At 40.7% G+C, this 23,471-nt stretch overlaps 2 protein-coding genes across 8 annotated transcripts in view; one reads left to right on the top strand and one right to left on the bottom strand.

Annotated features, from left to right (window-relative positions):
- Positions 1-17,989, top strand: part of kcnab2a (potassium voltage-gated channel subfamily A regulatory beta subunit 2a) — an 81,587-nt gene extending 63,598 nt beyond the window's left edge. For all 6 annotated transcript variants that reach the window (XM_061043139.1, XM_061043138.1, XM_061043137.1 and 3 more), the window contains 13 exons: positions 3,774-3,817; positions 4,168-4,205; positions 4,475-4,554; positions 8,467-8,511; positions 9,059-9,103; positions 9,378-9,421; positions 10,029-10,115; positions 11,681-11,766; positions 12,001-12,121; positions 12,704-12,798; positions 13,928-14,048; positions 16,286-16,374; positions 17,716-17,989. In XM_061043139.1, the coding sequence (XP_060899122.1) occupies positions 3,774-3,817; positions 4,168-4,205; positions 4,475-4,554; positions 8,467-8,511; positions 9,059-9,103; positions 9,378-9,421; positions 10,029-10,115; positions 11,681-11,766; positions 12,001-12,121; positions 12,704-12,798; positions 13,928-14,048; positions 16,286-16,374; positions 17,716-17,805 (985 nt within the window). In that variant the 3' untranslated portion in view covers positions 17,806-17,989. The remainder of the gene's footprint in view (positions 1-3,773; positions 3,818-4,167; positions 4,206-4,474; positions 4,555-8,466; positions 8,512-9,058; positions 9,104-9,377; positions 9,422-10,028; positions 10,116-11,680; positions 11,767-12,000; positions 12,122-12,703; positions 12,799-13,927; positions 14,049-16,285; positions 16,375-17,715) is intronic.
- A 3,578-nt stretch (positions 17,990-21,567) lies between these two features.
- megf6b (multiple EGF-like-domains 6b) overlaps positions 21,568-23,471 on the bottom strand; it is a 65,206-nt gene continuing 63,302 nt past the window's right edge. For both annotated transcript variants that reach the window (XM_061043133.1, XM_061043134.1), the window contains 2 exons: positions 23,126-23,254; positions 21,568-22,797 (listed from right to left, as the gene is read on the bottom strand). In XM_061043133.1, coding sequence (XP_060899116.1) covers positions 22,733-22,797; positions 23,126-23,254 — 194 coding nt within the window. In that variant the 3' untranslated portion in view covers positions 21,568-22,732. The remainder of the gene's footprint in view (positions 22,798-23,125; positions 23,255-23,471) is intronic.

Genomic DNA, 23,471 nt, shown 5'->3' on the forward strand with positions numbered 1-23,471 from the left:
GCTTCTATTTGAATAAAGTGCTGAGTCAACAAGAATATTAAGAGGTCACTGTAAAATATTCATCACTGGAAATAAATTCAAAAGTGCACATCCCAACACAGTCAAATAAATACATTACCAAAACTGGAAGAAAAGCCAAGCGTGACTTGCCGCCAGTCGCAGCATGAGCATGCGCACTCCCTTCAGGAGTAAATGTTTATTACGACCAAAAGTAAAGTATTAAGGTTTGTTCAAGACTCTTTTATAAGCCTAATCTAGGAGTCTATGGCAGCCATTGGAATGACACATTTGAGCACTTTCCACTAAACTTCCAGTTACATTTTAGCACTAATATTCACCTGCTCACCTTAACTTGTACACACTTTCTGTGGATGTGCTGTGTCCCATTGTAAAACATCTTTCTCTTTCCTTTCACATATTTTTCTTCTATTGAAAGTTATCAAATAATACTAAGGAAAGAAACTCTGAGGTGAACTCTGATATCCCCTGAAGACCTCAGTGGGGGGAAAAAACATCTCTTTTCCAGAGGTCAACCTCAATCAATGTCTGCCTTGGTCAGCGGCAGAGCCGAATGATTGGCTTATACATGCAGCATTCATTGTGACAAGCTGAAGTGTAATTGAAACCTCAAATAGAACTCCAAGCCACCTGTAATCAAATTCACCAACACACCAAAGGAAAAGTCTCGACTTGTCCAATTGAGCCTCAGGCCGATGAGATCAGAAAAAACTGATACCTTGTGATTTAAAGCAAACAATGGTGCTATCATCAGTACGTGACCTGTTCCCTGGTTCTAACCTGGCTTTGTTTCTGCAGCGGTGTTGCCGTCATGTACTGTACCTGTCTCCTTCATTATTAAGGAGGGTGTGAGAGCGATGACTTTACTTCTGTGGTTCATGTCTGCTGAGGCTCAGAGGCAACCTGACCCCCGACCGGCCTACAGGCCCTGACAGAAGGTCATTGTAGCGATACACAATGCAGTATTGAAGGCCAGTCTAGTAAATTATTGAACATGGAACAATGAGCTGACATAAGGACATTTTTCACAACAAGAACAATGACAAGGGCAGAACTTTGTCTTCTGATATCGTTTTGACTCATTTTTAGATCTTGGGACGTGCTGTAAAAAAACAGTGGTACTGTATGTGCTGTATTAAAGTAATGCAACTATTACACAGCAAGCTGCATTTTGTGCTAAGCCCCAACACATGTGGATGACAATACTGCTTCACTAGAAGCTTGTGTTGTTCCTAACTTATCCTACTAGAAAAGTTTCAGTCACATTTTCTAAACTGCCTATGTATCATATTCACTAATTTTATCAAATTAAATCAGGGCGCGTTTAAAGTTATAACATGTAAGATTTTAGCATGTAAAGTGTGTTTAAACGACCAGACCTAAGATATCTTCATTTGAATGAACCTACTGATTTCCAGAGAAACACACAAAACAACAAATGTTACTTGAGTGAGGGCTGTTTGTTTTAGCTAACAATACTTGTGGCTATTTCACCAGAAATCACATCAAGTGAAGAAATGTGAAGAATAGATCTCCCATGATACCTTCCTACATACTGTAAAAACATCAACAAACGATGTCTTTTGTAAATATGTTTGTTAGACCTCTGCAGTAGCTGCAAACACATACTGTGCTTTGAAATCTGAAATAGAAGCGCACTTAATGCTGAATGCACACACAGTAAGCACTTAACCAGAAGACAGTTTTTAATCCACCAAAGCAGGAGGCAGTCAAGTAGAGTTTTTTACTGATGGAGATATTTTGGCCCTTATTAGACAAATGTTTTTAGTCCATTATGAAAAAATCCCACTGAAGACTTAAGTCAGTAACCTGCTTTAAGTTTCTGTTATCTCTATCCGTGACTCCAAGCAGCAGCTCCCCAGAGGGTCTGTTTTACTCCTGCAATTAGGAACCAGTTAATTGTAGATCAGCTCCAGTGGTTTGCCGGAGGGGACTTGTGTAAACCTTGTCACCGCAGCGCACCATAAGGGCCACGTTGTTTCCTCCAGATTCTCTTACTGCTCTCTCTTCTCCCCTGTGACTGACCGGGGTTTGCTTAGAAGTCAGCAGGCTCCTGTATGTGAAGTCAGCAGGCTCTGAAGGACCATTAGAGACATCACTGACAAATTAGATCTTTTTAATGAGGCCCCTTTGTAGAAAACGCTAAGAAACTTAGAGAAAAATGCTTAACTTGCAAAATGCATGAAATGGATGTGATTTAGTTATTTTTCAACATTGCACAATCTCTGGTGGATTGGAAAAAAATATTGATTTTGCTGTGAAATGCTGATTTTGAGTGAGAAAACATTGGACACTGTGAAAGGACACTGCTGGCATTTATGGTGGAACTAATGATGTTTAAAGATGTAGTGAATAATTAAATGGATTAACTCTCCCAATAAAGAAAGATATATATATCTTGATATGTATATGGAAATACATCTCACAGAAACTTAAAGCATTTAAATATATTTTTTTCACTACATCGCAAACGTAGTCCTTTTAGCCTTTTTTGAGGGGAACTGACAATATTTTCATGTTAATTTTGAACAGTTTAGTCAGTGCTTTTGTTCAGACCACACCGAAAGAAGTGTTTTGTTAGTCACTGCAGCAATTCAGCAGTCTTATCATGGCTTCACAAAACACCCACACACACGCGCGCACACACCTCCAACTCACACATGCAGCCACAAGCACAGTCCTGTAAAACTTACACACACATCTGCACACGCACACAGAACACCTATCCTCTGTCTCCCTTTTTTTTTCACTCTAACGGTATTTCTATACAGGCAGTCTTATAAAAAGAAAATTAGATATCCTCCCACACGCTTACTTTGACTCCTGCACATGTTACATCATCTCTGATGCCACATTTCTTTTATCTCTTTACACTGCTGGCTTATCTTTTATGAGAGGTTGACCAGAGGTACCACACAGTTTGTTTGTTTCATCATTTCTTAGATTATTTAGAATTGAGCAAATTCTCAAGAAATTCCACCGCTAAGTTTTGAATAAACTCTGAATTCCTTCTGATAACGAAAACTTATTCAACAACATCAGATATTTCTGTACTCATAATAAATATGTTATGATGTTGCTGTTTAGCCTGGAAACTTAGAGGTCTTAGCAAAGTTTAAAAGCTTGGCACAAAAGAAATCAAAGAGCCGTCAAAGCTGGGATTGTCAGCAGAGGGGTCTGTCTGGGCTCTGATAGGCTCAGAGACGCCAGCTTTAGGAGGAAGTCGTGTGTGTAGTCGAGCCTCCTCGCTGCTGTAAGGGGGGATTTTAGTGAGACGGCTGCTGAGGCATCCTGCTGTGCTCTGAGAAAATATTTATGTGGATGTCATGGTGGGCATGCTTAAAACCCACTTCCTCTCCCAGACTTTTCCTTGGCATTTACCTACACACAAACTCAAACACACATTCTTATTTTCAGCAGCACGTGTGTAACTGTCTTTTCTCAGCCATTCAATCTCCATTCATCAGAGTAACTGAGGGCTGATTTTAATCCATGCAGAGCCTCGTTCTCTCAGCCTCTACAACTGTACTTTCTCCTTGAGGACAGACTTTTCTTACGTTTTCTGAAGAGTAATAGCATTCTTTATTTATTTACTTAGCGCCGATCACTCAAAGATAAAAATTGGGCTTAAAGCCCTCCTTTAAAAGGTCTTAACAACAGCCAAAAAAGATAACACAAATCACTGCCACCTCAGTGCTCCATTAATGTTAATGCGATTCTCTCTGTTTTGACAGAAACCTCGGGAAGTCGGGCCTGCGGGTGTCCTGCCTCGGATTAGGTAAGAGCCTCTTGGATCATGAGTCGCACAAATAACTTTGCTGCATCACAAAGACATTGTATAATCGACTTTAGAGGGACATTCATAAAACCCCAGTCCTCATAAAAGAGTTCAAATTTATCAAATCTCAGTGACTTTTCATAGCTAGATCTTGTTTATTTTACACTACAGTATACATGCAGTTCATACAATACCATACAATACTTTATTGTCCCCCAGGGGGAAATTTGTTTTCACAGCTTTGCACGTTTGGTACACATATAGAATCACTGTTTGCTTTCTCATCATGTGCACATGTTACATGTCTATTTACTCCCACCCTGACCCCACCTTTCTGTCACCCTCTGTAGGAACATGGGTGACATTCGGTGGACAGATAACAGACGAGGTGAGAGCAGATGGATTTTGTCATCTTCCATCAGTCAAAAGCTTGAGAATGGAAACGCTCCACTCGATCCGGCACATCCCGAGTTACTCAAGACATCTATTTTTACCTAAAGTGAAAACATACAGCCAGAGGGAGTCAACAGCCAGAGGCTAAACACACTTTACATACGAAGAAAGTTTAGTAATTAAAAAGACCTTACACCTCACATTTGTGGTCTCTCACCCCATCTTCTCCCCCTCTGTGCTCCCTCTCTCCTGCTCTCTCAACAGATGGCAGAGCAGCTGATGACTCTCGCCTATGAAAATGGCATCAATCTGTTTGACACAGCGGAGGTCTACGCTGCTGGAAAGTGAGTATATCCTGTGCCACAGGTCATGTAACAGCGAGAAATGACACCAAATATTACCAAGCTGTTTGACCGTTTTACATTATAGAAGCACCAGGTAGATATTATATACTGGTGACAGTTTAACTCTGAGTGTCAGGTGCAAGCTGGATCTGAAGCAGCAGGAAAAGTTTAAGACATTACACTAGTAACTAGCAGCTTGACTCGTAGATTGTTGTCTCTATTCATAGTAAGACCACTGACTGTATATAAATATGAACAACGTGTCTCCACGCCTCCACTTGTGATAAAAATTGAAGCCAAAATACCTCCTTGACGGCAATGAGATATTTATTTAATTTGGAGCCAGGACATGCTCATAAGGGATCTGGCCGGTGGAGCTGAAGAATCTACTTCCTGCCTCTTCCACTGACCAACAACACATTTAACTTACCGTACAAATAAAACAGCAAAGGTCCCTCAGGTCTGTACAGTCTGTAGTATCGGTCTGTAGTAGACACTTACAGATATAAAAAGTGTGATGACGTCTCTCGTGGTAGTCTTTGTTTTGTTTCATCTCGCCGTCCTCCTCTACTCTACGCTAATCCAGTTCACACAGCGCTGATGGATCTGCTTTTGTTAACAGAGCTGTCAATCATGACGTTACATGAATGTGTTTAAATGTAACATGCTTATGATTATTATACTGAAGCATTTTTGATATAACATTTGGAGGTTTAGACATGCAAACAGTTGCAGTTTGATATGCTGAGAGTACAATAGAGCTATTTAAAATGTGCTTGAGTAACTAGGAGTAGTGAAAAATGACTCATGAGTTATCCACAATCATCACAATAAACAGTTTTAATAAGGGCTTTTATTTGCTGGCAGAATGTCGTCCCAGTAACCTGTTAAACGACACCACAGGTTAATGCCCCGGTCTTTGATGTTTGTCCAAAATCCATGTTGTCGTCTTCATTAACACTTTGTCATTGTTGCATGAGTGTTGACGAGAGCTTAGACATTCTCAGTCTAAATTAATAGAACAACCTTTGATGATATTTTTAAAGCAGCTGAGTATTTCTTATAGCTGTGTGCAGTGATGCTTTAAATTCCTGCATGGATTAATCTGGCTTTGTAGTAACTTGGATGCGTTGAAATAATCTAAGGGATTATCCTTTACAAACAGAATCTCACCAAGTCCCTTTATTTTTTTTTTTGATCCTCCCAGGAATATTCTGTTTTTTGGAGATGAGTCAGAGTGCCGGCTTCTCACTAAGAAATTCAAACAAAGACAAAAACACAACAAAATATGCCAAATGTCTCAATGCCTCTGCAGCTGTTGTCTTGCTAAACGTTGTCACTTCATGCTGCTTTGTTCTGGGAAGCTGTTTGTTTGTTTGTTGTTTCAGGATGGAGCCAGAAAGAGTCGATCTTTGACACTGAAGCATTACCAGCTCTGACTTTGATCACAGCGCTTCCTCATAAAACAAAGCACGGTTCGACAGAAACAAACTGATCTGTGAGGCACGTGAAAATGTTTGAGACAGAATGTCACTCGCCGCGGAACATGTTGCACAGGTGTTAATCCCGACAGCTTCCACCACAAAGCGGCTCCAAGCTGCTTATATTACACACATGCACGGGAGAGGAAAACGAATCACACACTCGCAACATCAGGGGGGGAAAAAAAAAAAAAAGCTTTCATGTTAAGTCCTTGGTGTTCTGGCTCACTTAGATTCTTTCATCAGTCAGACTCAGAGAACCTGGAGTGGTGTTGGTTGCTGCACAGTCAAGCAGCAGTAATGTCGAGCTTGTGTTGCGAGCGAGGACGGATAAACAGCGAGTGTAAGCTGTGCTCACAGCAGCACTTATTGGCTGTTTGTTTGGCGTGTTTGTTCTGCCCAAAAAACAGAGAAGCTGTCACATAGCAAACATTAAACACACAAAGAAAATATTTAAATAATTACTGATTCTTAATAACCATATCCATCCCAATATGTTGGGCTCTGTTTCCCAGAAATATGTAAATGAGTATGAGTAATGGCACAAACAAACATGTTCCTCTCATCCAATGTAGTCGCTGTTATCAGGGGACACATATGGTGGCACAGCATTGAATAATACGCCAGGAAGTGGATAAAAAACAGACTTTCATTTCCTATAAAGGCTTAAACATATTTTCCTAGTTGCATATTAATTGCATGATATTGTTTGAAAACGATGACAAATTGGAGGCATAATTACAAAGAATTGTGGAATAATCAAATATTATAAATCCATAAATAATTCAGCATTTTGTCGTCAGCTTCTGCCGTGAGTCACAACAGCGACTCAGCACTGCAACAGAGAGATAAATGATGGATGGATGAAGAAAGTCAACCTGCTCAAGGCACACTGTACCTTTATGTTTGGGCTCTCAAATTACTCACATTTCCGGGAGAGGTGACACACAGTGACTATGAGGGCGTTTGCCAGAATATAATACACACAAACACACACACACACACACACATGATCGCTCTCATGTTGGGGCGCTCGCTCTTTGTTTGGGTCCATCACGTGTGTCCAAATCAGGTACTGCAGTCAGGCTGGAAGATTTAATTGAATTTCCCTTTTTAATACATTTTAATCAACCGATGAACAGGATTTTAAAAAATGGTGTATAATTATGAATGCTCTGCTTCTTCTTTCTAGCAACAGTGAGATCACCAGTGTGTTATCAGTGGACAGCATGATACAGCAGAATGTGTGAAGAATCACTCCGAGTAGAAAATGAGATTTACCTCTAATAAGTCATCCTGTCATGGAGAAGACAGCTATAAATAAAACACAATGAAGATGGAGACAGAAGATGGTTTGACGTGTCTGAACTATACAGAACTCTTTAAAAGAAAACTCATGTCGGGCAGTGATTCTGGTTTGAAAACGTTTTAATAAAATATCTGCAGTAATATGTGGAAATGAAGATGGATGATAAGTGTGGTCTAATGAATGTCTCACACAGGCTGACAGATTATTCTAGAAGCACAAGGAGGGTATTATCAGTGACTGCTACTTAGACTCCGGCTACAACCAACATACTTTCATGGGCAATCAATCAATTAACATTGTAATGTCAGAAAAAAGGAGAAAATGCACCGTTTCTTCTTCAGGCATGGCAAGTTTATTGATAGAAAAATGTTTAAGAGTAAGAAATGAAAAAATCAATGAAATGATTTAAAGATGATTTGATTTTCCAAAATTACACAGCTATTACTTTCATTGCAGTAAAAGCAAATTAAAGCTACAGTACAGTTCAAATAAATACAGGAGCACATCTAATCTCACATTGACTCTCTGACTGATAGAGCTCAGACTTTCTTACCACGGACAGGAGCTCTAATGCAACATGTCCCAGGGGAGATATCTGCTCCTGTCTTCAACAGAGACTTGGTAAGGAAAAAAAAAAAGCTGATTAAGCTAGCTGCTCTATAAAGCCTTTATCTTATTTGATAGTGCAGCTAAAATAAATCCAAGACAAATCTTAGTTGTTACTTTTTCACCTCTAAAAAGCTTTTTATGTTTCACAAGGAGGTGTCTCGTTATTTGTCATGGTGAGAGGACCGGAAAGACATTCTGTCGACAGGTGTCTGCCCGGTCCTAATGAGCCCCGTGTGGATCGTAATGTCACTCATTAGCACCCCTGTGGCTGCTAATGACTGACGTAGGGGTGCCTCCGCAGCACAGCTAGGCCACGCCATGGGCCCAGCTGACTCTGACCCTGCAGCCAATTCACACCCACCACTCCTTAAACAAGTGCTCTCTTCTGCATGAATCAGTATGTGTGGACTGCTGTCTTCAATCCAAGGCTTGAGTTGGATATAGACTCTCTTATCATCATCATATCAGACTGTCGTTATTTCATCTTGCCTTCTCTTCTCGTCTGCTTCACAGAGCAGAGGTGGTGCTGGGAAACGTCATAAAGAAGAAAGGATGGAGGTACGAGGCACACTTTAATTGACTTTCTTTGCCTTTTAATTTCCGTCCCAGACGCTCTTCTAATCTGGTATCATCTCCTTCCTTGCATAATATTGGGAGTCTGTGTGTTGTGAACTGGAATGGTGAGGTAGGCAGATGAAAGATTCATGTGGGGCGCCGTGCAGTGCTCACACCCCTGCGTCCCTCCTCAGAGATCCTGAATAATGGATCAACTTCTAGTCCCTCAGCTTCTACTTTGTCTGGTCCTGAACTGGCGTTTGTGTAGCTGTGTCAGGTTTAATGCCAACAACAACAACAACAACACACATTCACTGGCTTTGCCGAGTCCTGGCGCAGTCACACTTTTGGTTGTGGGAGGTGTGACATTGAAAAAAAAAAAAACAATGTTGAAATGCTTCATTACCCAAATGATGTGTCAGAGCTTTTCATCCTAGCTTAATACACATGATGTCAGGTTTGAGTACAGCTCAGATAAATTACGCTTCTTTGCTATAACTCTCTGCCTGTGACAGGTGTTCTAACAGATGTGCTTTCATTTCATTTGCAGACGATCGAGTCTGGTGATAACAACAAAGATCTTCTGGGGCGGAAAGTAAGCTTCTTCCAGTTGTTTCTTTGATTCATGCTGACGTGTCCAGATGACACATAACCCTGCTGTATAATTTTTCCTGACTCGTATGATGCTCCTGATAATGGGATCATGCGTCATCCTAACTGATTTGTTGGACTTTCAGTAAAGCTGAAACATTCATTAGATCATATTTCAAAAAGGATATATTATATCACTAGGAAGCGGGCGTTTCCAATCATTTTTAAAGTGTCTGTTTTATTACAGAAGGTTTTACCTATGTTTGTTTTTTTTGTAGGGCGGAGACTGAGAGAGGTTTATCTCGAAAACACATTATAGAAGGTAAGAAGCAGCACTGCAAATGATTTGATGAAAGGCTTATTCTGCATGAACAAAGTTCTTCCTTATTAGCTCCTCAGGCTTTGGGGAATCAAATTGAATTTTAAATAATTTACACTTTTGTTGGAGTTGGCATGAAAATGTGTGGGCCCGAAAACCATGTGAAAATAAGTTAGGGAAACTTTGGTGTTTATTAATTAGCATTAGGGTTGTCACAATGCCAACATTTAAAATTTAGATATGATACTAGTAAAAAATTCAATGTTTTGTGTTTCGATACCACGGCAACTAAAATTGGGTTATGTCTTGTTTAAGGTTACCAAAAATAGCCGCAAACTCCTGCACACTGTCTTAATTGCACAACTTTGGATAGACAGGTTGTGCAAGTTAGACGATGCCCTGTCTCTTTAAAAAAACATGAAAGATCTTTATTTTGATTTCTTTTTGACACTATCGATCATTAAAAAAACAGAGATTGATTCGTTTTGAAACATATTGTATCAAAATGACAACATTTTTGATAACCTTATTTTGCAGTTAACGGGTTTGTTGGTCATTTTATAATGAAATATTTCCGGTTTAACTTTTGAACTTTGGTGTTTGTCTGCAGGTTTAAAAGCCTCTTTAGAAAGACTGCAGTTAGACTACGTGGACGTGGTTTTTGCAAACAGACCGGACCCTAATACACCGATGGAAGGTAATTCTTCAGCCTTATCCTTTAATGCCTTTTAAAAGTCTCCACTTTTTGTTCTGCTCTTACAAGTAAAACGTTTTTTCCATATGTTTAGTCAGCTCGCATCTTGAAAAATGTATCTCTTTCCTGTCTCTATGACTACTGCAACACAGAGACTCAAATCTACAAATCTCTTGTTACTGAAACATCTATTTTTAAATGCTGCATGTTGTCCTGGTGCTTCCGCCTCCACAGTCAGAATAAGGAGGAATGAGACACTGATGCAGAAGACCTTTAAATGGCAGAGTGCTAGCTGCGTGTGGGCTCAGCTGGTCACACTGTGTGCATCTGCTCCGGTATCAGAGTTCCCCCTTTGGGTTAGAGAGCAGTCAGAGGTCAATCTTCCTGCCTCCATATTGATGCTGCCCTCGCTCCGGCTCTTTAGCAATACCTCAATGTCTTGTTAGTCATAAGTAGCTGGTGGTTTTTATTCATCTTTTGGATATTAAAGTCAAGTCGATCCTTTTGCCCATCTGCCCTTTAAAGATTGCACACAGTTCACATGGACAGCTCTGAGTCTATGTCTCAAAGCCCACAGCAGTTAGACCATCTGGGATATGTGATTCTGGTAGTAGCTACAGGGCGGTACAAAGGGTGAAGAGGAGGTGAGCTGCTGTTCTGTCAGTTTACAGAGAAACCCTCTTAAGCCGAGCACCCACTGCAGGATCGCAGGGATGATTTGGTTGTCCGAGAGAATTCGCAGAAGCAGCACATCAGCGAGGCAATAGATGGATAGATGAAGGATTATTAGGGGTCACCACATCCCGGTGTTATTGCATTTTTGGCTCTCCTGATCTCATCAGCGACACCTGGATCTTTATCAAATGGGCTTCATGTTTCGGTCGGCGGTCAGATAAAACATATTATCACTTTGACCGACAAAAAGACGGAAATGAAAGTCGGGTGATGTGAGATTGCATTCGCTGTCACACAGGCTCAGACATGTGTGTAAAATTAAAGTTCTAGCCGATGACATCAAATAAAATCTATAGCGATGTGTTGACAGAAAAACATGTAATCTGTGTTACGTTCAGTCAAGCCTGGTCAGCATTTAAGATCTTAATCCCTGATGTACTTTTCATGTTATAGGACTTAATATATTTTTCAACCCTCTCTTTGTCAAACACATTCACTCAGGCTCAGTGTTTCTACCTTGTCAGGAAGCTTTGTGTCTGATTTACAGATTTCAACTGGTGCAAACATGCCTGTCAACTCACATTTATTTCACCGTGCTCTTGTTATGATGCCCTGTAGCATATTGCAGAAAAGTGAAGACCATTTATTGTAGATTTTTCATAATAAAGTCAATCAAATGTGCTTTATTATGAATACATACAGTATGTGGTTCTGATGAACATAATCTGCTTTTCCAGTTCTGTCCTGAATGGCCTGATCTCGCTCTTGATGCAATGCAGAATAAAAAACGATGGGAAAATAACTGTTTTTTTAAAACGACAGGCGGTTCAGGCATTGATGCGTTTTGTAATTGGACATTTCTGTGTTTCTGTGTCTTTTTTTTTTTGTTGCAGAAACTGTTCGAGCAATGACCCATGTGATAAACCAGGGCATGGCTATGTACTGGGGAACATCCCGCTGGAGTCCAATGGAGATAATGGTGAGACTCAAACTGACACACACACACACACACACACACACACACACACACACACACACACACACACACACACACACACACACACACACACGGGGCAAATGTACATTTCCAACATTGCCTGAGGAGTCCATTCCTCCATCACAAGGATTTGAATGTTCTCTATATGTTCCCTATCTATGATGTACATTGTAGATGTGTATGTTGTACTGAACTGTACAATCCTGTTTTCTTTAGGAAGCGTACTCAGTGGCACGACAGTTCAACCAGATCCCTCCGATCTGTGAGCAGGCTGAGTACCACATGTTCCAGAGAGAGAAGGTGGAGGTGCAGCTACCTGAGCTCTTTCATAAGATAGGTGAGCAGAGATGGATTTGAGGCTTTGCATTGAGAATATTGAGGTCTTAATGTTGGCACTTAAGTGCTACAGATGCGAGGTGATCGCATTATGTTGGATGTTGTTTCTGTTTTGTTTTTTGTTTTTTGTTTTAATTATTTCACAAAAACTGACGGATGAAGGAAGCATTCAGTTGTTTGGCCGCGAGACAAGCTAGGTTTACAAGCACGCCTTAAATGAAAAGAGTATAAGTCAATAAAAGACACAATAAGATGTTTTATGATATGTTTGTAAACCTCTTCTTTTCAAAGCATGGGATTTCAATAACTTATACATTTGTTCTTAAGCATATTGTGCCAAAATACAATAAGCTAGTCTACTAATTCTTGATGGATAAACAATGGGGTAAGAAGTCCTTTCTAACACATCCATCAGATTTGCAAACATAGGCACTTTAAAAAGACATCAAACTGATTTAAAGGGATGCACCAAGGATGTGATGTTCCTGACACTGTTTCTCTTCCAAGACAAATGAAGAACTCTGATTTCATAAAGTAGGGCAATGAGTTTTTCCTCGATGATCACATGTGTTTGTTCTCTCAGGTGTGGGGGCCATGACGTGGTCACCCTTGGCCTGTGGGATCATCTCAGGGAAATACGACGGCAGGGTGCCTCCCTACTCTCGGGCTTCTCTGAAGGTAGACGCACCCCGCTCGGTTTTCCTGGTTTAATCCTGCAATGATCCTTTGTGATCTGTGTCACTGTTCTGTGACTCCCTACTGGTTGCTGGTTTGTTTGTTTGTTTGTGTTTGTTTGTTTACCGTGTGTGTGTTTGTCTTTCAGGTTCTGTAACTCTGTGCACACCATGTACATCCGTTTTCATTGCCATGCTGGGGCATGAGCAGTGCTGTGCAACACTGTTGGACAGCTGGTGTCAGCTTTATGCATTTTAATGGACACACATGAGCACACAGCATACATGTGATGTAACTGAACACACACAGAGCAATAGCTGTGCACTATGTGTACATATTTATTAATAAAAGAGACGTTCAATATTATTGCAGGCATCTCCCTTGACTATTAGAAACGTTGGTTTTTTCTTTCAGAAATATGAAACCAAGTTTTTAATGTAAGTGAAGAGAGGAGACACAAAATTTATATTTGAATACTCAGTGAGAATCTCAGAAACATGGAACTTTTCACATTATATGTGCCCCAAAAATAAGAATTTGACATCTAGAGCTTACACATAATAGTCATATTTAGAAGGGATCACCCGACCTGATGCAGTGTTGTGTTCTTGTGGTGAAGTAGCATGCTGTGCATCTGTGGATTGTGTCAGTGAGCGTAGATCTGACTACTCTTCATCATCTTCTTCATCATCATCATTATAAAACTAGCTCTCCATTGTGGTGTCGTGCAGTACTCTGATAAAGTGTGTGGAATGTGCTGCTCCCTGTTTGGTTCAGTGTTGTCTGTGGATGTTTGTGGTGTTTACTTCCTGGTTTCTAACTTGTAACTTAAAGCATTATAGATAATTCCTGATCTGTGATATAATACAAAGATTTTTTTTTACTCCGATATAACTTGAACAGTCAGTTTGAAAATATATTGTCTTTCTTCTTCTAAGATTTCTCATTATTTAATAGTAATCTTAATCAATCTTTTGGCTGGCGTAGCTGTGTCCATGTTTCCCTGGCTGTAGTGTAGGCAGCCGGAGACAGAGTCACTTGTTTAAAAACAGGCCCTGGTGACACAGGAGCTGCGGCGCGGCCGTGTGAGCAGGGCTGTGTTTTTGAGCAGGTGTGCTGTGTTTTCAAACAGGGTTACCAGTGGTTGAAGGACAAGATCTTGAGTGAGGAGGGCCGGCGTCAGCAGGCGAAGTTGAAAGAGCTGCAGGCAATCGCGGAGCGGCTGGGCTGCACTCTGCCCCAACTCGCCATCGGTACGCAGATACACTCTGCTGCTCTCTCTCTTTCTGTCTGTCTGTCCGTCCCTCTGCCTCGGACGGGCCGAGGTCTGCAGCGCTCTGGTTTGACCGTCTGTGTGTTGTGCTGTCACATGTGTGTCTGTCCTGTAGTTATAAAAAATGAAACACAACACAGAAAAAGAAAGGGTTAGAATGAAATACATTAGGAAAGGAAATGTAGGAAAATAAAAGTACTAAAGGTGAAAAATGTAATGAACATAGACCCATCTGTCTTGTTTATAGTTAATATATGTACATACAGGTCTGCTGTTTCCTCAGCTGTTAACATGTATTTAACAGTTTCCGGTGTCAGCATAAAAATAACATCCGGCTCATAAATCCAGCGAGTGACGGCTATCGATTCTCTTCCGGGCCATGCACAGAGTAAGAAAGTGCAAACCCAGAGACGTTGACTCCTGCAAGGGCTGTTAAAGCGTCAGACGTCAGGGATGCAGCGAGTAAATCCGGGACTTCCTCTCTCCTCTCAGCGCAGATTTTTCACTCTCGCAGTAATGCAGTGTCATAGATTTAGTTTCACGGCCCATTAGTGGACACTACCAATTACCATAAATCCTTCGAGCGCTCCTGAAGGCAGCGCAGGAGATTAATGTCCACTGTGTAGTCCCCTACATCATTGTGACACTCAGTATTGAATAAAAACTATATAACAATGACAGTCTCCTTCCTGCCTCTGGCTGCACACTTGGCACTTGGTGTTCATGCGAGGGAGAATACATCATTAGACGTGCAGGTATCAGCAGCCCGAGGGAAGCTCCACACCTGGGTCCATCCACTTTAAGACATACAGCTGTTTTTTTTTGGCCACGTTCTCATATTTGTGAGAGATTTGTTAGGAACAACAATCCCACTTTGTTTACTGCCAAAGTCTCAATCCCTTTATGCTCTAATCTGCTTACAAGAGTCTTTTCCTCGATTGCAGAAACGTGCGGTTGTGTTGCACAATACAGCTCAGAACTCTTACAGAACACTAAATGAGATGATGGTTTCATCAGTTTGCTCACAGAGACTCCAAACCCCCACTCTGATACATTTAGAGTTTGAGCAACTCAAATGATTTCACATTGATCTGAAATAAGTTAGTTATTAAGCATGTAAGATTTCAGACTGATTAGATACAGTTCATTTTTAATATCCTGTCAAAATTCTGCTTCTTCTATCTACACAGCTAGAGAGAAAAAATCCTGATTGAGCCGACATGAAACTAATTCTATGACTTCCACTCTGAGGTGTAGATGTGTAAGATTGAGGAGAGAGCGAGAGCATCGATAACATATCAGTATCAGCATGACTCCCTGAGCTGAGCTCTCTGAGTTTTGTCAGAAAACACATTGAAACACTTTAAAGCTGGGCTTTATATTTAATTTAGTAGATAAACACATAAAAAAGCTTTATCTTTATACTATAGTAGATCAAACTGCAACTGTATACAGATAAAATTTAAGTTCCTTTCAGCCATCTATAGCATTCTTAAAGAGGTTTTATTTATGAAGGATGGTCAAACTGGAGGGACAGGGCCTTCTCCATTGCCGCTCCCACCCTCTGGAACTCTCTCCCTAAAAACATCAGAGACTCCCCCACACTCACTTCCTACAAGAAATCCCTAAAAACTCACCTTTTCATCACTGCCTACAACCACTGACTCTCATCCTCTTACCTCAACACTACTTCTATGTTGTATTGTTCTCTTAGTTTTTGCTTTGTTTTTTGTTGTTTCCTGTCAAAGCGTCTTTGAGTTTTTAGAAAAGCGCTAAATAAATCTAATTTATTATTATTATTATTATTATTGATAAACTGTGCTCGTGTTAGTAGATGATTTGCTGCACAGTGAGTTTTTTTATAAAGTACATGAGGTATGCTTGTAGTGGAGTACATTAATATTGCAGTCAGTAAGGGTCTGTATTCTTGTTTCACAACTACAGAGTGTTCATGTGATGTGAGTGCAGCGTTTGTGTCATCTGTAATGTTTTCATTTTTCATCTGTGTAAAGAAAAGGATGCATGAGCTCTCAGGGGCTGGCATTAGACATGTTTCTAGAATCAAACTAACGGGTGTGTGTGTGTTTGTCAAGTATTGTTGTGAAAACAGTGTGTGTTTGTGTGAAAGAGAGAGAGTCAGGGGTTGTGATGTGTGAGACTGTGTGTACGTCTACAGTGGAAGTGGGTGTGTCATTGCTGTTTACTGGTCTCCTGCAGCGTGGTGTCTACGGAACGAGGGGGTGAGCTCTGTGCTTTTAGGGGCTTCCAACACGGACCAGCTGATGGAGAACATAGGAGCAATACAGGTGAGGCCACAACGTGTGCGTCTGCGTGAGTGTGTGTACTCGTGTTTGTTTTACTGCCGTGGCGTAATTTATGAAAATATCACCCATCCGGTTTCATCAGGCAGCGATTTCGTGCCTCCAAGTTTTCTACCGCAGCCTCCTCTCCTGGGTACAGCTCGGCCTCTTGGGCACTTTGCTGCCTCACGCTCGGGTGCTTCACTGTACCGAGTTAATAAGGTCAGCCGAGTATCAGTTGCCGTGGGGATTGGAGACGAGTTACGGCCACTTCCTCCTCTCCTGATAAGATGCATTCCTTTAATGGGGTTTTCCACCGGTGGGGGTTTACGTCCTCTGCTCACATAATGTCTGTCCCGCTGTAAAGAGCACTGCTGCACCTTTCTATTCTAATGTTCTCTGTATTCTCCTCTGTGTGTGTGTGTGTGTGTGTGTGTGTGTGTGTGTGTGTGTGTGTGTGTGTGTGTGTGTGTGTGTGTGTGTGTGTGTGTGTGTGTGTGTGTGTGTGTGTGTGTGTGTGTGTGTGTGTGTGTGTGTGTGTGTGTGTGTGTGTGTGTGTGTGTGTGAATGTGAACACACATTATTATACTAAATGTCGTTATGCTGTGTAGCTTCATGCCCTCAACACATTTTATTGATATTTCATTTTGAAAATGCTAAGCTCACATTTCTCAAGGGCCTCGCAGTTTTCCTTGGACTGGGAAATATCATGTAGTAGACCCACAGTCCCACAGCTGAACACACTGTTCACATCCAATTACTGATTTTTTTTTCTCATTCTGAGGGAAGACAAACATAAGAAATTAGGTGTTATTGAATATCATCCTTTCAAAGGATCTAAACTCTGTCTTGATTATTTTAAAGTAAACTATAGTATTTAACTTTACATGAATATTGATGATTATCAAAGTAAATCAATCATAATAAAAATGTTCTAGTATAATAAGTACTTTCCTGCATGAAATTCATATTTTTTGATCATTCATTTCATATGAAAAAAGGAACACACATATTTCAACTGGTGATTAAATATTTTGAATTGGTGCTTATTGCTACCCTTACCTCAGAAAAGCAACTGATTAACTTTTCCTTCACATTATAAAGTATATTAATGTAATAATTTACATGAACATAAAGAAGGTACTAAAACTAAGAGTCTCCAAAGTGAATAAAAAATGTATCAAGGTCGTTATGCTACATTGAAGTTGTTGCTCTTTGCTGAAAGCATTTTTTATTTTTTGATGAAGTAAAACAAGAAGTCAACACATTTTCACCTTTCAATGCCATCCGGACTGGATGATGTTCAACTGTAGAACATGTTCACTCCTTGTTTCTCTTCTGTCTCAGGTTCTTCCAAAGCTGTCGTCGTCCATCACACACGAGGTGGACAGCATCCTGGGGAACAAGCCGTACAGTAAAAAGGACTACCGCTCCTAACGTGCAGAACGGCCCCGCCCGGCAGGGCTGCACCCGGGCTGCAAGCTGCAGCGCCCCACCTTTGCCTGATCCTCTGTTTGCTTGAGCTTTTACTGAGTGAGACCCTGGCGCATGAGTCTGGCCACACCAAGGCCACCCAGGGCATCTCATTTAGAGTCACAGGGATAAGATAAGAAGAAAAAGGGGGAAAAAATACAGTCACCTCCACAGGGAAGAAGGGATAGACAATGAAAGACAAGAAGTGGATGAGAGGTTAGGGATATGTGCTCATACTTAAATCAGTTATACATCCAATTCAGCTGAACATATTTTAAAAAACTTAGAGAAAACTATCTTTAAAAAAAAAAAAAAAAAAGCACACGCTTGCTTGGCAGCCAGATTTCTTCTTTTTTTTTATTTTTGCTTTTTATTTTCTAGAACTGAATGCAACTCAAAAGGAAGAAAAAGTTCATACTGTACGAATCTAGGAGAATACTCTGTTGCACATGTACCATAGCCATGCATTTGTTCTCTGGGCGTTGTGTTTACAAACACGTGTGTACTGTACTTAGTCTGTCAAGGTTTCTCTGAAAAAAAAAAAAAAAAACTGTTTGTTTGTGTTGTTAACATTATCGGTGTACGAGCCTCTTTGTGGGCTTTAACAATCAGCACTTTAGTACGGTCAGAACAGGTGATGGAGGGTAGTTTCAAGGAGGGAAGAGGGTGGGGATTACAGCAGTCATATCTCACAGCCATTGCACTATAGATTCATATCGCCTCCTGGTGATTCCCTCTCCTCATGTTTGTTTTTAGCCTGATGCTTTAACACTCCTGGAGGAGAGGGGGGTGGATCTTCTATCTCAACCCGTGAACGTATGTCATGACGAGTCAGGAGCATAGGCCGATTTGACAGGGCAACTTGTCTGCCACTGAAGAGATTAGTAATTTATTCATCCTAATTGAAGTGGCATGAAAATCAAACGCAGATTAGAGAGATTTTTTTCACTATGCTCCCAGGCTGAGGATTAACTGAACAGAAAGTGGGCATATCACTGCTGGCTCCACATCTCATGGAAACTCCTCCTTGATCATATTTGTGTTCAAGCATTTTGCCTTATTTACAGTTCCATCGGACTGTGCTGCGGGCTTCGGCGTAGATGGCTGCCCCCTCTTTTCTAGCCCGCCTGGTCGTGTGTCCCCTGTAAGCACGGGAACACTGATTTGTGTCATGAAGAGGCGGTGTTTCCAGTTGAATCAGTGGGCGGCAGCAGCTCAGGGAACAGAGCAGGTGGTTTTTAGTTGTGCGTTGGCGTGCACACGGTCAGGAGGTCCTATTTACTCGTCTGTCTTTCGTTCATGTGTGGACACTGGGAAGGACCAGTGACATTTTAGCGTGGCTCGAGCCAAAGATGATCTTCTTCTTCTTCTTCTTCATCACTGAGTGTTTCACTCTCACTTCCTGCAAGATTATAGAAACTCATCTTAACGCATGTGCTGTCCAGCTTGTTATCTATCTATGGGATGGACTTTACTCCATATATATCTTTACTTGACGATGCTCTTATACTAATAAACAAATACGTCCTTCATATACAGAATGCATAGTAAAGCTTTCCTGCTTTAGGATCGGTAAGGATCGATTTCAGGAGACGTACAACCTGAGACATGTCAGAAGTATTAAAGCAAAAAAAAAATTGACACCACCCTATATCATTCTCTCACCTTTGGGTGCTCTCTTACTGTGATTAAAGCACAAGTGGATAGCATGTGATACATCCTCAAAGCATGGACCCTCTTCTTCACCCAGCGTACCGTACAAAACGTACGGGACAAACAAGGTGATACTACTCCGCTTACTAACACGTGTAGATAAGAAATCTTAACCAACAGCTGATGAAGTTTTTAATCATAGCAAAAAAATACTGATGAATAAAACTGTCATATTAGTGCGAGTGAGGACGTGAATGAGGTGTAGAGCTTCTTATTTAAAGGAGGAGATAATCAAAGTGTAACTCTGAAGGTATGTGTTAACGAGCGTAACAGTCGAGGTGATTTTAAACAACAGCAAAGTGATTCAATGTCCCCGCTGTTGATCCTGTTTGTGTGTCCGTCTCTGTGTGTGTCTCTTGCTTTAGTCTGTCGTATAAACTGTTCCCTGTATACATTTTGGTTTTTGCTGTGACTGAGTGAATAATATTGGTGCAAGCTGATGTTTTCAAAGAAGACAAAAAAAAAAGAAAAGATAAGCAAAGAAAATTCAAATCATTTGTGGAGTTCCTGTTTCACAATGTTTTTATCTGCAGGGAGACGGGAGGAAGTGTGAGACTTAAAGGGCCAGTTCAACATTATGGGAAGAAGACTTTCTCGCTTTCTTGTCTAGAGTTAAAACAAAAAACAAAAAGATTCATATCAGACATATCTGTATGTTAGAACAAAGCTATTGCAGCTGGCTAACTTAGCTTAGCATGAAGACTGAAAGATTAGCGGAAATGCTAGCATGACTGTCCTGAGGTGACAAAATCCTGCTCTTCTCCCGAAGCCCGCTAGTTAACCAGTGATATGTTGTGTGTTTTATTTAAGCCTAAACCAAAATGTAAAAACAATTTACTTTGTAGGGAACCAGCAGAAACCCAACCAAGGAATAGTCGTCTGTTAGCTGAGCAGTTTGTCTTTTTTTCTTACTTCACTTCTTTTTACTGTAACAACTAGCCAAAGATAATCTCAACACTTAGTTTATTGGAAGCTTCAGAAAGGAGAAAAATCTGATTTTTCTGGCATCAGTAGCAGAGTAGGTGACACGTTGCTTGTATGAAAAGCTGTCACTGATTCTTCTTCTTCTGTGTGCAAAGTTTAAGTTGCATTTGCAGAGAAGAACTAGAAGATACTAAAGATATTTCAACTTTGTTTCAACAAACACATGTTCTGAAATCCCAAGATGCAATTTGTTAGTGTCCCATAGGTAATGGTCCTGCTTAATTTAACATTACTGAAACAACAGAGGGCAGCAGAGCTCTTAGGACCGGGGTGGGGAAGCTTTTCAAGGGAGAACTTGTAACAGCTTCTTGTTGTTTTTCCACTTTATTTCTTGCATGATGAAACTAAATTATACACTAAGTCTCCATTTCTAAGCTTCAGAGCTGTTACTGGTGTTACCTTTGAACAGAGCCAGGTTAGCCGTTTCCACTTCTCCAGTCTCTATGCTAAGCTAAGTTAGCTTGTAGGTTACAGAAATGAAAGTGGTGTTATCTTCTTTCACGGCAAGAAAGCAACAGATCTCTTTCCAGAAATGTCAAACATGTCCTTTTCAAACGGTATCGCTGTGCATTTAGTTTGACCATCAGAGTGATTTCACACTGTGCTGACCTGCCCCACAAACATCTTGTGGTGTTTCAAGGATTCGGCATGTCGTAGAAATATCTGGTCGTGTTTCAAGGCTGACGTGTGGTCACCTGGTGTCCTTTCCTGTGTAGGATAAAATCATGCTTTAAGTGTTCAAAGTTTCATCAGATTCGCTGTTCTGCCATTCAATATGACTAGTTCAGAGATGAAACCAGAGCCACTGATAGATAGAGCTTATTTTACAGAGGGGTTTAGGTTAAACAGAGAATATATTTTTAGGTTTTAGCCTTGAATGCAGTAGAGAGAATTCAAAGAACTGTTTTTATTTTTCATCATGCTGCATTTTTCCTATTGGTATTGTGTTGATTTTGAGACTGACTAAAAGAAGCAATTCTTTGTGTTGTATGGATAATGAAGATGATGAGGAATGCTATGAAGCGAATGAAACAGAGGGCTGAATTCACTCTGAAGATGACATCATGAGAGCCTGGTGTCTCCTGTACATAGTTTGACCTTATGTATATAGATTTCTGGTTGTGATCACCTCTGCCTTTTTTTTTTTCCTCTTTTCTTTTCTTTGGTTTCTTTTTTTTCTTGCAGGCGTTGCTATCTGCACTGTGCTTGAATCTGAATTTAGACAGGATGTACAGCTTTGATCTTCAATGAAAATGAAATAATGATAAAATAAGAATGGTAAACAAGCTTTGTGTGTGTGTGTGTGTGTGTGTCTTTAATGGGATTCACGTGTGAAAACTACATTTGTGGTTTTTACTTGGACTGTAGATCTGGTTGAGCTCCAAAGTCTTTCATCCATTTGGAAACAAAAAGATTCATTTTAAACATGAATTATATTTAAATGTGAAAAACTGTGACATATAAATATGAAGCAACTTATACACAAAATCAACTCAAATGAAAATATTTAGACACTTAACCTGGGACAAGGTGCAAATCAAAGCTGGCTGTATTATCTTACGTGACCATACATTGAACTGTTAAAGTCCAGCTTTCTTTTTTAGACATTTAAACAACAGTTTGTGCCTTATGATTTTATACGATAAAATAATTATTATACATATCTTGTTGTGTTGTACGATTAAGCTCCATAGCACCATTGTAATGAAGGAAGCACCTCATACTGTGTGGATGTAGAACAACTTCATTATACGGGTAAGTTTGAACTATAGTTTCAATGATTACCTCGCTGTCAGAGGTTTCATTTGAGCTTAAAAGATGATTATTTTATATACAGTACCTGTTTAAGGTGTTTGAGGACAAAATATTAAACACAAAACATGAAAAGTGCAGCACAACCACAGTCTCATCACACTGCACTCTGTGGGTCTGATGTACCAGCGAGGTCAGACGGGGGGGGGGAAAAAAACAGCTTTCAGAGTTCAAGTGACACTTTGGCCAGTGAAACAAAAAAAAAGTCAGATCCAGCTCAGGTCCAAACATGAAACTGCAGTTCTCATTAGAGAGTCTTTTTTTTTTTTTTTTTTTTTCCCCCCATGTAGGTCGTCCAGCTGCCTGCTACAACTTGCTCTCACTCACTTGAGTCCCTTCAATAAAAGAAGCTGATCTGTTCCAGTTTTTCGTCTTCCAGGTGCTATAATGAGTTGTGGTGTTGTGTTTCTCCTCTGCTGCTGCTGTGAGAGAGGCGAGGAGGTCCACCTGAGGAAACACACACACACACACACACACACACACACACACAGAAAGAGCTGTGAGTCAAGCTCAGCAAACGTTCATATTGGATCAGAACAAAGAGAAAGTGCGGCCTCTGCAAACACAGACGAGAAGTGAACAGTGTCAGCACTTTAACTAGTTATGGTTTCTTTTTTTTTCTCAGTCAGCTGAAACCTCACTTCTGTTCTGACTCCTGATTCAGCAGGGCTCGTCACCTGCCGACCTTGTGTGCGTGCGTGTGTGTGAAATGATGAAGAGAGATAAAATCAGCAGGGATACATGTGTCAGTCATGTCAGTTGGTCATTACTGCACCTTCTTGACAGTAAAGTCCAATCCAGCTGTGCAGGCAGGTGCAGCGGCCGTTGCGTGGGTCGCACTGGGCCCCGTTTTCACACTCGCAGGTTTCTGAACAGTCTGGACCGTAATGATTCGCTCTGCATTCTGAACAAATCACAAAAATGAACGGCTTAGCAAACTTAAAACAGATATACTATAACAGATGTATTTTTGACATTTTTGTAATTGTGAAGCTAACGTTGATTAGCTTAGCATAGAGCAAGCTGCAACCTCTGGTGTTGAAAAATGAAGCCAATCAGTACAGTACAGAACTGCAGTTCCTTGAGCGTCCACTTGAGGATGGCTCTTAAAGATCCAGAAG

This window comes from Labrus mixtus, chromosome 7 (genome assembly GCF_963584025.1).
Source record: "Labrus mixtus chromosome 7, fLabMix1.1, whole genome shotgun sequence".
Taxonomy (NCBI): Eukaryota; Metazoa; Chordata; class Actinopteri; order Labriformes; family Labridae; genus Labrus; species Labrus mixtus.